The sequence below is a fragment of the Falco rusticolus genome, chromosome 5 (genome assembly GCF_015220075.1).
Source record: "Falco rusticolus isolate bFalRus1 chromosome 5, bFalRus1.pri, whole genome shotgun sequence".
Taxonomy (NCBI): domain Eukaryota; kingdom Metazoa; phylum Chordata; class Aves; order Falconiformes; family Falconidae; genus Falco; species Falco rusticolus.
The window spans coordinates 63133127-63146561 of record NC_051191.1 but is presented as its reverse complement, the minus strand read 5'-3'; the positions used below and the strand labels follow the sequence as shown (position 1 = coordinate 63146561).

Sequence of the window (13435 nt, the reverse complement as noted above, 5' to 3'; positions counted from 1 at the left end):
TCTGGAGACATTCAAAACCTGCCTGGATGTGACTGTGCAACCTGCTGTGGGTGAGCCTGCTTTAGCAGGGGGTTGGACCAGATGATCTCCAGAGGTCCCTTCCAACCCTGACCATGCTGTGCTTTTGTGACACTGCCAACAAGGCTTCACGCTTGGCATGTTGGGTTTATCTCTACTAGCCAGCTGAGGAACTTACGTAGATGGAAAAAAGCTACTTTCTATCAGTGTGGAAACAGTCACAGGGTACCAGTGCTCCGGGAACAAAATGCCAGTATTCCTAAGCCCTAAACAGAGCCCAGGGAAGACTTTCTCTGAAAATACAAGGCCAGGAAGGCAGATCTGTGAGGCTGCCAAATGTGCCTCATTCCCCGGGGGAATACATAAAAGGTTGTCTCGATTTGTGGATTTGCTTTTAAAATTCAGAATCTTCATGCTTTTTAAGTTTTCAAGGGTTTCCTTATTTTGCATCTTTTCCCCCTTCATAAAAATATTATTACTTGCAGTCTGTATTTTCCATGTATCTTTGTTAGTGCTTATATTGCAATTTTGATCCTTCTCTATCACAAGAATTATTCAAACAAATGGCAGAGCAAATACCGAATTGTTTTAAGACAGTCTTCATACATTTGGGTTTGTTCACTGAGAATTCACCACTGAGAACTTGTAAAAGAATAATTTGAAAACAAAACATATTGGCATATACTGAAAGAAATAAAAATGTTTTAAACAAACCAAACCTTTTCACATAGATAACTCAAATTCACCTAGTGATCAAAATTATTTTAAGCTCTGAAAATTCAGAAGTACATATTTGATGTACTTTGGATGCTGACCGAAAAAAAAATCTTGTACTTCCCCAGCTTTGAAATCCCTACCTCTTCCTGGGCTCTATGAAGACAGTAGGCACACTGCCTCCAGGGTCCAAGATCTTGTCAATCTGCATCTGCGCCTTGCGATATATTCTGTGCTGTTCTTTGGAGTCAACCACCACCACATCATCCACCACTGGAAATTCATAGTGCCCTTTGCGCTTGGCACGAAGGCGAATCTTATTGCGGTGATGCTCAATCTCAGATTTATGCCTCAGGGCTGTTTGTATCTTAAAGAGGGATGGGGGGGGGGGGGAAAGAAAACCAACTGCATTTTTCATTTGTAGTTTTTGGAAAAAGAATTTTTGCTGCTCTTCTGTAAACCTCTCCTCCTCACTTCCCAGCCCGCCCCTACCTCCCTCTGAAGGATTAAAATAAGTCACACAATTTGTAAGCACACTTTCATTCTTGGATATTTTGCAGTATCCTCATTGTCTCCCCAGGTAGATGTAATATTATACACAATACAATTGCCAGCACAGCAGATGCAATTTGAGAGACATGGCAGTTTGTTAACAAAGGCAGGAGGAACACAAAAAACTCCAGCTGTCTGCCAGAAGTGACACTGCTCTAAAAAAATAAGACTAACCAGTACAGACTATATCTACCTTTGCTCGTCAAACAGAAATACATTTGAACAACAGTGCTGAAATCCATCACCCATTCCCTTTAACGACCTTCATCAGATAAGAAGAAAACTTAATGATCTAATTGAGCTCATAACCTGGTGCCTCTGCCGAGTATGAGAGGCTGCCATAAGCTATGCAGAAATGTAACAGCAATACAAGGGCCCAGGTCCCTAGAGGAACATGGCATTACCAGCTCTACATCTTCCTGCAGGCTGAGTACTCATGCCTCTCTCCCATCTTCTTTTCCAGATTCCCTGGAGTGCATCTCATTATCTGGGAAAGCTGTCATAACACCACTGAATATTCACTGAAATCACTCTTACCAATGCAAAACAGTCGGGCACCAGATCAGGTAGCAATGACTGTTTTGCCTTTGCTGGGCTAGTTCTAGAACACATCTGAAGCAGTGGATTAAAACCCAAATAAAAATTGATTTTTGTGTACTGTCTCACCAAAATCCCCCCAAAACATACAAGGGACACAAGACAGACTTACTCTTTACATTTATAGTTAGATTTCTGTTTTATGGCCCCTCTCGCCTATGTAGACTAGATACGTGTATTTACCGCTCTTCCATCAGGTACTCAGAAACACAGTATCTTAAATTAAAGGTTTCAGTAATATTCCACTCAATTATGAGAAGGCGCCAGTACAAAACCAGGATGCAAGCACATAACACTGTCGGGCAGTGTATGATGTGGTTTTACAGTGCATGACTTTCTATCCTAACGCCCCAGGCATGCTCCTATTCTGCTTACAGTAACATGAGCCTCAGATAAAGCAGGAAGCTTCTTTATGTTTACTGTCAGATAAACACATCACAAATTGAAAGCAATGAATGTGCTGCGAATTCACACCCCAGAATATCTTCAGATAACTTGTTTGTATAACCCGCATCCTGAATTGCTGAAAAGTCAAAAGAACAGTGTAGAATGAAAACCAAGGTGGTCCAGATGCTCCAATTCTCACACATTAATTAACATAACTTTCATAACTTGTCTAGTTGACTAGCCAAAGGACGGTAACACAAGGTATTCTGATCATCAAATCTGCTCCTCTCTAAGTTTTCATTTAGATATCTTTTAAAAACAGGTCAGATTATGTCTCCAGACAGAAAGAGAACTACTCTTGTAACTTGTCAAAATTCAATTCCTCAGAAACTAATAAGGAACTCCCGAAAACAAGAAACTGGATACTTTTCCCTCTTGGCTGGGCATATGGACCTCCACAAATATTCAAAGCACTTTAAACATACCTCTTTATTAATTTTGTTAGTCTCTGCTACTCGATCAGAAAGCACCGAGTTCTGAACCGGAGGCGCTGCCATTGGCTGCATGGCAATCAGCTGGATCTTGCTTGGGACCCGTCTGCTGGCATCTGAGGAACGTGACATCCTATCCACATGTTCAAAGATAGAGGCTGAGGAGTGCTGCTCGTTTCCACTGCTGGTCTGAGGAGGTCCTAAATCACCAGAACAAATACGGAGTATAGTATTGCTGCTAGGTTTGCCTCAGTCAAATGTTAAGCTCTACAGATGCTATGCGACAAGACCATGTCATGTTTTCCATCTGTCTTTAACTTACCCTACAGGCCTTCCAGCTAATCACATTTAGTGTACAAGTTTACCCAGTGGTTTGCAAATTATAAACATTTTTCCATTATATTTCCAGAAGGTGAGCTGTCATTCCTTACTCCTGCAAATCAAGCTCTTGGCATTTACAAAACCCCAAAACCTCCATCTACTTTACTCCATAAAAAGCCTTTCAACTACATACTGCTAATGGTTCCTCTTATCAGTTCTTAAGGAGATGCAAATTCCTCAAATGGAGGTTCAAAGAGCAATAAAAGATGTCTCACTGCACAACAAAGTTCTTGAATGACACAAAGGATGATATATGAACAAAAAAAAACCACATCCCTTCGAAATCCACACAAAACGTTAAGAGTTTTACACATTTTACCAATTAAAGCTTTTAAAGCAGCTTTCTTCTTTGTGACAGGATAAACCATTCACATAGTAATAAGCAAGCTGCACAGATATTGCCATGTTGTGATTTGTTGAAGATGTCAAATCAACTCAAACATGATCAACAAAAGACATTATGGAAACCAATACACATGGAAGATGCGGCCCTGGTCCTGTCAAGAGCTAATGACTTCAAAAGAAATGGGTCATCTCCTTCAAAAGACTTGAATTCTGTAAGATCACCCCAGTGGTTTGTAGTTAAGCACATACTGAAGTATTTTTTTGCTGGAGCTAGGCCTACAACAGGAACCATTATGTGGATTAGGCTTACAGAAACTATTGAAGACTTGCAAAACATTCTTTTGTCTTGTCCACATGGTAATGTCACAAATTCTCAAACTGCTTTTCACCATGAAATATAAGCAATAAGAGATTAAGATATGTCTCTTCTTACGGAGGAAAACAACAGTGCAGAGGGACACAGTCCCACAACATTGCACAGAATTCTAATAATGGGCTGTGGTTCTCAGATTCAAATAGGAAAGGGAATCAGATCAGATTCCAATACAGAATCAACTGATCAATCTGATCCAACTTCAACAGACAAGAAGGAAAAGAAAATAACCACTGCTCTGATCCATTTGCAATGCATGCTGGTAATGAAGTATAGGGTTCAGAAGAGGAGTGAATGCTATCTCCTGGAGAAGATCACAGTAGATGATTTGCTCCTTTGGTTCCCTCTTTTAGCACAAAAAAGGGAGCAGGAGAGGGAAGGAATGGTACACTATTATATTCACAGCATATTACTTTTGGGCTGGAAAGCGATCTGGCCACAAGTTAAGCAAAATTCTTATTTTTCATATTTCTCAAACTTGATCAATGCATTGTCAAATGTACACATTTGCAAATGGTATGCATCATTTATAAATGTGACTTTTCTGTACGCGTCCTTAAAAAGAAGGTAAACAGTTCAACTCAAGATTTCAGTGTCCCAAATGTTCTGCAAGACACAGAGCCTAAATTAAGTATATCTATCTCTCTTCTGTAGCTATTTATATGACCTTTACCGTTTGTCACCTTCACAGCCCCATCTTCAAGCATTTCTTAGAAGCATGCAAACATTGCCTCTCACAGAGAGGGGCGTGAGATATATTATGTAGTTAGTGTGAATCCCTCAAAGCGATCCCATAGCACAATGGAAATCTGAACTTCTGCATCAATCTTTCCTGTTCTCCCCACACATCAGTAATTCTTTTCCAACCTGTCCAGTCTAATAGCAGTTTTCAAAGCTCACTGACCTCCAACATAAAAGTTTAAGGTTATTTTCATATTACTTGGTTAGCAAGATCCATTATATACAATTCTGCAGAGCATTGACTCTGAATCTTTATAATTTCATCCATAACCTTTCCTTCTGCACATATAAACAAATGCTTGGCAGCAGCCTCCTAGTCAAAATGTTCTTAAATTAATTTTGTAGAACTGTCCAAAAGTCCCACTGTAAAATTTTGGTAAGGCTTTGGAGTAACATTGTATGTTACACTTTTGCAGAAAAGACGCATGCACGTACCCACAAAAAACCCCCATAAGCTGCATCTGACCTTTAAATCCTCTCTGTGTGCATACACTGAATATGTCTATGAATACAAACCAAGATGGTAGTAGATAAGAAAGTCGGGAACGGCACAGTGCTGTACACACACAAAGGAGAAACTGTTTCCATCTCCACACATGAATGCGCTGCTTTAGAAGTTTTCACTGAGTGAATAAGAATGGTATCTCATTTCAAAGTTCTTACGTTACACTATTGTCTGTGGTTAGAAGACCATCTTCTAAAGCTCTCAGATGGTACTATATGAATGAAATTTTGATCTCAGACTAGACAGCTGAGGCTGAAAAATAATGGAGAGGAATGAACACCCAAATATTGGACAAAACACGTTTAATCAACTAGTTTGTATTGGTCACATGTCAGGATCGATGTGCATCACTGTTCCCCTGTTTTAAACTACTAATTGAACTGATATGTCAAAAAATTAATTGCTCTACAGGAAGCTATGATTTCATATGAAAAACAATACAACTGGAGACAGAGGAAGGCTACTGCTTCCTGCATCCTCTTGAAATAAAAACAAGAGGCAGGGCAACCAAGGTGCATAAAGCCTAACCTAAAATCAGGTAAAGTCACTGGGAATTTTCCACTGATCCACTAGTACCTGAATCATGCCAGAGTATGCAGGGGCAGATAAATTTCACAGTTTCTTTGTATCCCAGTAGATTACATCCCTAGAATGCAGCTGATGACTCTCATTAGTTGTTACTTTGCACAAACCGAACAATGGAAGGCATCATAGCTGTATCCATCCTTCTCTACCATTATAAAATGGAAACTGTTGTTGGAGGGGACAATCCTTAATTTATCACTAGATACGGTATGCATTATCAAAACCAGCATCAGCTTTCTCCTGCCCCATCTTTGCTGTGCCTCAGTCCCAACCGGAAAAATATTAGTTCATGAGAAGATATTTATGCTCCTTTGCAGGTAGCTTGTGTTTGCCTCAGCCTTCCAGTGAAGACATTAACTCTAACAGTATCTCTAACTTGTTTATACAAAGCTAGCTTGAGGACCAACAGCTGCCTCAGTTTTGCTTCTTTCACAGTGATTTTTTTTCCCCAACAATTTGAAAGAATTGGGAGGAAATTAGAAAAATATGCCTAAATTGGATGACTATAATTTGTGGTACTGAGAATTTTTTATACTTCAATAGCTCAAAAGCAATTAGACACAGAAGACAAACCTCTCCATCCTAAGATATAATTGCAGCTAACCCAGCACCTCTATTCATATTTGTACTCAACTATCAGCTCTGGTTACTTACCCACTCTGTTTGCTCCTGACAACATAAAGAAAAAAGAAGAGACAACACAGTAATTATTACAAATAATTCAGCTGGAATGACAACTGGAAAAAACAGAGTGGTTAGACGATTGTATTTACTTCTGAATTAAATGCATGAACTTGGCTCAAACCACCAAGTCTCAGCTGAACAAAAAAAAGGAGCTGAATCTGCCATTCAACAGATAAGACAGCTCTCCGCAGACAGTACCTCCAATTCTGAATGGTAAAAATAGTCCCTATGATTATCAAACTAGAGGCACCAAATGCTGAAAAAATAGTATATTTGATTTAGTAAGGGCATGGCAGGTAAAAAGGACGTATTTCACACAATAGCCTTGCTGCTTTTGCCAGATAATTTAGATGCAGCAATACTTAACACTTCTACACCACAAGGACATGTTAAACCTCACATAAAATTTTAAGCTAGATGGAAAACGAAGAGACAAAAATGGAGTTCCCAGGCAAGAAATGGGAGAACACTAAATCAGAGCAGAATTGAAGTCAGAGAGGTTGGAGCAACTCATAAACCATCATGAGATGAGCTCTGTCATAGCATTATCGTTTTCTTGTGTATTTACTTTGGTAGATTTCTGGTCCTTAAAGCAAACCTAAGGCACTGAAAACTTACATAGCATCAGCACAGTATCTTGTTTTTGTAAAATGTGGAAACTACATACAGCATACACTGACTGCTGAATTATTAGGAAGTATAACTTTCACATTAGCAGATCCTGTGGGGTTTTTTTACATGTTTGTTACAGAGGAAAGCCTGATCCATCACCCTTGCCCTTCCAGGAGTAGTCCACATTATGAAAGTTTAAGAATCATACATTATCTAACTTGCTGTTTAGGCACCCAAGAGCTAGTGGTTTATATAAACTATCTTATGTATTCCTCAATCTCATTTCTTCAACATAAGCAAAACCTGAACATCTGTCTGCTATGATCTGAATTTCACTGGCACTGCATTCCTCCGTAGTCATCCTTACATCTTAGCTGATATTTCACGGACAATGTGGAAAAACATTCAATATACTGAAAAGACTGCTCACAACATGGCAGATATTTTCTCTTTCTCAGTTTCTGCTGCCATCAAGACCATGTGTATTAAGAACATCTGGGGATATCACAAACTTCTCTACAATATATTCAGTATCAGAATTTTTTCTAAGACAACTATTGTGATTTAAGGCAAAGATCTGGTAACTAAAACCTCAAGCAAGGAGCAAGCAATCTGCCATCTAAACCCAAATGGCTCTCAGAAAGGACGCTTTTAAACAGCTAAATAATCTGAACAAATTTTTTTAATTAAAAATGAACATGGGTTTGCAGTGTTTTATCAACTTTTCAATGAGGAAAGAAATATATGTCAGGGCACCTCCAAGACAATCGGTGGCACTTTAAACTGGAAGAAAGACTGTTCTTTAAAAACAACAAATTCACTGTTATTAACACGTTAGTGCTGGATTTTCATCTCTCTAAACTATAATCACAAAAGCATTTTGATATCTGAATCAGAACTTACTTGCAAAACTTTTACTTCTGTGGTCTCCATTTTTTTAATCTCATTTTTTAAAGTTACAGTTCCATGCTGTATCAAGTCCTGCTGTGACCTCTACTGCCCATGTAACTGTCTGCAAGATTGCTACCACAAGAGCCACAATTAGGCCTAGATGGAAAGGTTTGCTGGGGGTGGGGTGGGGGAAGTGTAGGAGGGAAAGGGAGGGAAGATTCATTCCTGCTAAGCCATTAGTTTCAAAAGCTTGCTGGAATGAAAAGAATGTGTAGATCTTCAGTTTCAACAGAACTAAAACAGAAAGGAGAGACAATTTTCTGTGACACAAACCAGAAAAATTAACAGCCAACGAGTTCAGAAAAAGCTACAGCACTAGAGTAACTCTTCAACCTGAGTAAAGCACTGCTAGTGCACACAAAAACCAAAGTAACAAACCCTTCTTCACTGCTCTGCGTGGTTTGCCATCATTTGCAACAGTTGATGGTCTTGCGGTTTCTTCTCCTGTCTCTCTCCCACTGGATTGTTCACTTGCTGTGGAGTCAGCATCTGATGGCGAAACTCTGACACAAACAAAAAAACCAAACCAACATGTAACATAAGTTTGCAAAGGGGCACAGTTCTCACACACAAAGAATCCTGTGCTGAGATCTTGCAAAGACTGCTAAAGTTTTCCTCTGTTTATAAGTAAATTTATAATAAATTATCATAGTTAGATATTAATTTCCATGATGTTACTGTTGTTGCATGTGAAAACTGCAACAGGATTCACATGTGACAAGATTATTAGCTAACCTTTCCTTTAAAATACACTTCCAGAAAAAACTCTGCATTTGTAAGGAGCAGTTTACTTTTCAGACGAAAAGTATTATATTAGAACTAAGAAACCCATGTAGGTAATTAAGTCTAATATTCAGACTTGCTAATTTGTTGTTCTCTTGCTAACACTACAAGTCCGTGTGAATATTTTCCAGACTAGTTAAACATAGGGCCATTCAAAAATACTACTTTTATGTATTTATCCCATGCAGTCATGAGATTCTTAAAAACCGTTGTTACCTACAAATTACAATCTCAGTGTTTGTAGTTTTGGTGGGCAATTACAGAAAAATATAAAGAAATACTGTGATTTTCCCCAACAGAATACCTCAGCTGTAAAATTATTCATAGTATAAAAATCACAAAAACATAGGGCATACACCACTGCCCAGCTGACACCAAAGTCTGTCTTTTCATATAGGATCAGCCTCTGTGATAGCATCTCTAGTGACCATTTTGTCTTGTGAACATTCATATTCTATTCCCACAGGGAGTTAATCACTGGAAGTGTGCACATGTCTGTGCATTAACCTTATTAAGTACAAGATTTGCTTGGGCTAGATGGATATCTGAACTAGTTACTGAGGCTCCTGGCTAAATGTCAACCTGTCCAGAGCACAAAGACTAAGATAACTATATCTAGCCAGCCAAGTTCACTGAAAGTTACACCTATTCCTTGCAGCAGGCAATACTCTGAATTCAACTCCCCTTCTCCTCCCTGAACAATGCACTGCTAATTGAACTCTGTCTTTCATTCTTTTCTCCAGGACTGTAATACTAATAAGTCACACCTCAACAACAACAACAAAAAAAGAAAATAGCAGGGAAAAAAGGAGAAATCATTCTCAATTACCTTACAGATCTGCACCGTTGCATCTTTTTTCTAAGGCAGAAAGGGGGGACAGAGCTATCATCTCCATCACCTTTGCCTTGGTTCAGCAGAGCATAAGGCTGGAGTTCTGTTTCCAGATCTACTACTGACTTTGTTTCACCTCACTGGGCTTTGTATTGTTTCATACTCTTTCCTCAGCCTATCTGAATTATCATTAAGCAAATTATAAAACATAGATAGTGCTGTGTCAACATCAGTCAGTCTTTATAAATGCTGAGGAATATGCAGTTGTATCCTCTCAAGCCAAAACAACAGGTCCAGCTCTCAGCAGAAGCCTAGAAATGTTGTGCTTTCTGAACTCAGTTGTTTTTCTTGTTTGTTGTTTTTTTACAGATACACAATGTGTACTTACATCACCACCATATTTCCTGGCATGCAACATACAGTCCTGAATTGCATTGTGATGAACTGAGTTCTGTATTTCCTCACAAAACAGAAAACAGCTAAAACCAACATAACACACTATGCCATCACTTCACATTTCAACTTCTGCCTCAGGGAGTAAACGTTTTAAATCTCAAGCTGACATGGGCATGTCAGCATGTTAAGGAGATGATGGTAACATCTCCATAGTTAAGCCTAAAGGGAGATTTACTCTTCAGTGAGGATGAGGGAGAAGATGGAAATTCTCTTTTGAAAACATTTTGAAGTGTTTGAATTTAGATGCTATTAAAAAAAAGAAATATCTTTGTTCCAAATTTGATCAATGATTCATTACTGTCTTCAGGGGAAGCATTAAAATGTTGGCTTCTGAAAATTCTTCCTGCTTCATTTTCTGAACTATTCTAGATGAAATACAGTGACAGCCTCAAGTTTAAATTTCCTTCTTATACTTATGTGCATGTGAACATAGATACCTCCCCCCCCCCCCCCCCCATATCACCTCTGTTTGAGGCCACTTTTGAACTTTTTAAAAGAAACACAGAAACACTCATCCTTCTGATTTATATTAACTTTTTTTAATTTATTTAAGCTATACCAAAGTGAGTTAGCTAATTTTTCTTCCACTGTTTTCCAGTTTTGCCCACCTTCCACTGTACCACTGGAAGTCGACTACTTGCAAGGCCTACAGGGAGTTTAGGAAGACAGGCTTTAGCATTTGGGAAGGTGGAACCTGAGCTGAATGAAGCCCAGGTGGGGAAAACAAATCCAGGTTCTTAGGACAACTAGGGCTTTAGAGGAAGCACAGAAGGCTGAGCAGAGGACCAAGTTGTGTCAGAGACTTGCAGTTCAGTCAGAACCACTTTTAGTTTCTTTCTAAGCCCATTCAACTCTGCCCTTGTTGTTTTTTTTTCTCCCACTGTGCAATAGCACATCGGTAAAAGAACACGGGATGCAGAGCTGGAGATAAAGGAGTGCAAAAATATGAGGCAGAGGAAGAATTACTGGGAAGTGCAGCACAGAGGAGGTCCACAGTAAGGAGCTGTTTGAGACTTATCATAACACTCCTCAGGGCTCCATTTCTTCCCCACCTGTCACCTTCCCACTCATCTTTTTTTTTTTTTTTTTAATGCACAGATCCTTTTTTACTGCATAGCTCTGTTACGGCGCCTATCCTACAAACATAGTCCTTTCCAGCAAGACACAATCACATAATTTGATTGTTGGAAAAGGTTAGGAAATCACTGTTGATGGCTGACAGACACTTCTCCACTTGCACAGCTGTAAATTATCATTCCTTTTCTTGACCAAAGCTGGTTTTCTATGAGAGCAACCAGATAACCACCGATAAACACACTCTTCAAAATTAAGGGAAGATGCATGAGACTGCTTATTTCTGGAAAATGCCACTTAGCATACAACTATTGATCACTATTAATATTATTGAAAAACACTGTTATTTGTCAATGGTTTTCATTTGCTCTTAGTAGCCTTAGTAAGCCATTGCCTTAGCAGCTAAAGATCACTACAAAGAGAATGCATCAGAAAACACAGACTCAAGTGTTTTCACTATACATGCAATGACTTGACTCCAGCCAACCTAGCAGTGTCTTAAATACCCCTCTCAAATGAGCATGTTGCCTTTTAGAGAAAAATGGACACCAAATTCTCAGAACCTTGTATGAGCAGCAAGGCATAACCCTTGACGGCCCACTAGAAAATGCAAGTTGCAGAGCTATGGAACAGTTCTTTCCACTGAAATTGCTCTAAAAATATAACTAATCACCAGTGATTAATAAATTATCATCTACTACAGTTTATCTCTGTGAACTGACCTCCCTCTGTGTCGAACAGTCTTTGAAGGTTTTGAGGAAGTCTTGGATTTGGGGCTGGGCACATCTCCATTTTCAGATGGGGTAGTATCCTTAATAGGTCCCGGTAAAGGAGCTGGCTCATGGATAATCAGGACATCATCTTTATTGTGCTGGCCCAGATGCTGCTTAGCAAAATCAAAGCCTTTCACACTGGGGGCTTGTAGCTGTGAGAGAAGAACAAAGACAAAAAACAGGAACTGTTAAGTACAAAGGCTTTGGTTAAGATTGCAAACAATGGCCACTAGGAGGATGGCCAGGCTATGTATCCCAGGAATGAACATGAGAGCTGTACGGAAAAGAAAAATAAATGCCCTACAACTCTGTCAGCTTACTTCAGTATACGATACACAGTTTAAAATCATCAAATTAGTTTAAAAAAAAAAGCCTTCTGTTGCTGCTACACCTTTTTTCCAGCTATTCCTTCAAGATTTAAGCTTTGTGTGAGGAGCTTTTGTTTACTTGTGGCTGCAAGGCCATAGACACTTGTGTACCAACTGAAATGCTTACCACTGCCAGGTCATCTTTCTATTTCTTTCAATCAAAATGAGTGAAGTGAGTTCAAACAATCTGAATAATGTCACTGCTGATCATCTTCACTTTGAGCTCCTCAAATCCGCAGGAGTCTGGGAGTGCTTGTGCAAACACCTAGTTCATCTGATGAAAAATAGACATTCTGCAGATCTGAGCTGTACGGCAGCCTGGCAGTGACTTTCAGGCAGCATGGATGCCTCAAAAAAAGAACTGAAAATCTAGCTCTTAGGAATTTCATACTGAATAGACAGAAAATATATAAAAGGCTTTGGAGTTTCGAGAAATTAGATACTTATCCTAGAGATCTTATTAGGGGATTATGGGTTCAATGGGCGTCTTGCTTGAGAAAGACACAGAACCAGGCCTTTCATTTTCATAACTGTATTTAGAAAAAAACTAATCTCACCTTCTCAATGACTTGATTCAGACTTAATTTAATGAAGCCTCTAAGTTTCAAGCTCTCCTGCTGATTTTTTCTGGGCTTTGGAGCAATTAGAAATTCTGAAGAACTAATTCAGAGAAAGTTTTTACTCAAGTCCTGTTCAATATTACACAGTTCGAAAGTTGAAATTAGAAAGAAATGTTGGTAACTCCAGTTTTCGAAATACATGCACACCTACCCACTGCACAGCACACGTACAAAACCCTCTGTGTGTTCCTAGAGCTGATTTCCTGCGAAGTGAAGCATGTGTTGGAGTGTGTTTATGGGTGCGTCAGGTTCCAGATGTTTAAGTGAACCCCCTTTCATAAAGCTTGGCATGCCAACATCGCTAACTACAAACAGACTCGTCTGATATCATGCCAAAGATAAGCTTGCCTAAGGAATATTCTGAAACAATCTCTTCAAAATATTTTCTCAGTAAGCAAACATTTTCCAAATGGTTCTTAGAAAGGATGTTGCAGTAGAGCAAACTGCCTGTTAAAAACCAGTAGATGGCAATAAAAGCTCTCCCATAAAATCCAACAGCTATCTGAATGGTTGAGGTTTTGGAGTTCATTTCTCACAAAATGAGTAAGCTTATTATTTGAACAAATCTGGATGTCTTCCACTATACTCCATTT

The 13435-nt window shown here is 39.1% G+C and overlaps 1 protein-coding gene across 5 annotated transcripts in view; it reads right to left on the bottom strand.

Moving 5' to 3' along the window:
- Nucleotides 1-13435, bottom strand: part of KIAA1549 (KIAA1549 ortholog) — a 153023-nt gene that overhangs the window by 19785 nt on the left and 119803 nt on the right. For 4 of the 5 annotated variants that reach the window (XR_005104460.1, XR_005104461.1, XM_037389185.1 and 1 more), the window contains exons 11-15: nt 11804-12006; nt 8315-8439; nt 6344-6358; nt 2754-2959; nt 876-1099 (exon numbers count right to left, since the gene is read on the bottom strand). Coding sequence is in view for 3 of the 5 variants with exons in the window: in XM_037389185.1 (XP_037245082.1) it covers nt 876-1099; nt 2754-2959; nt 6344-6358; nt 8315-8439; nt 11804-12006 (773 nt within the window). In the remaining 2 variants the exon portion in view is untranslated. The remainder of the gene's footprint in view (nt 1-875; nt 1100-2753; nt 2960-6343; nt 6359-8314; nt 8440-11803; nt 12007-13435) is intronic. The other variant, XM_037389186.1, reaches the window with a different exon arrangement.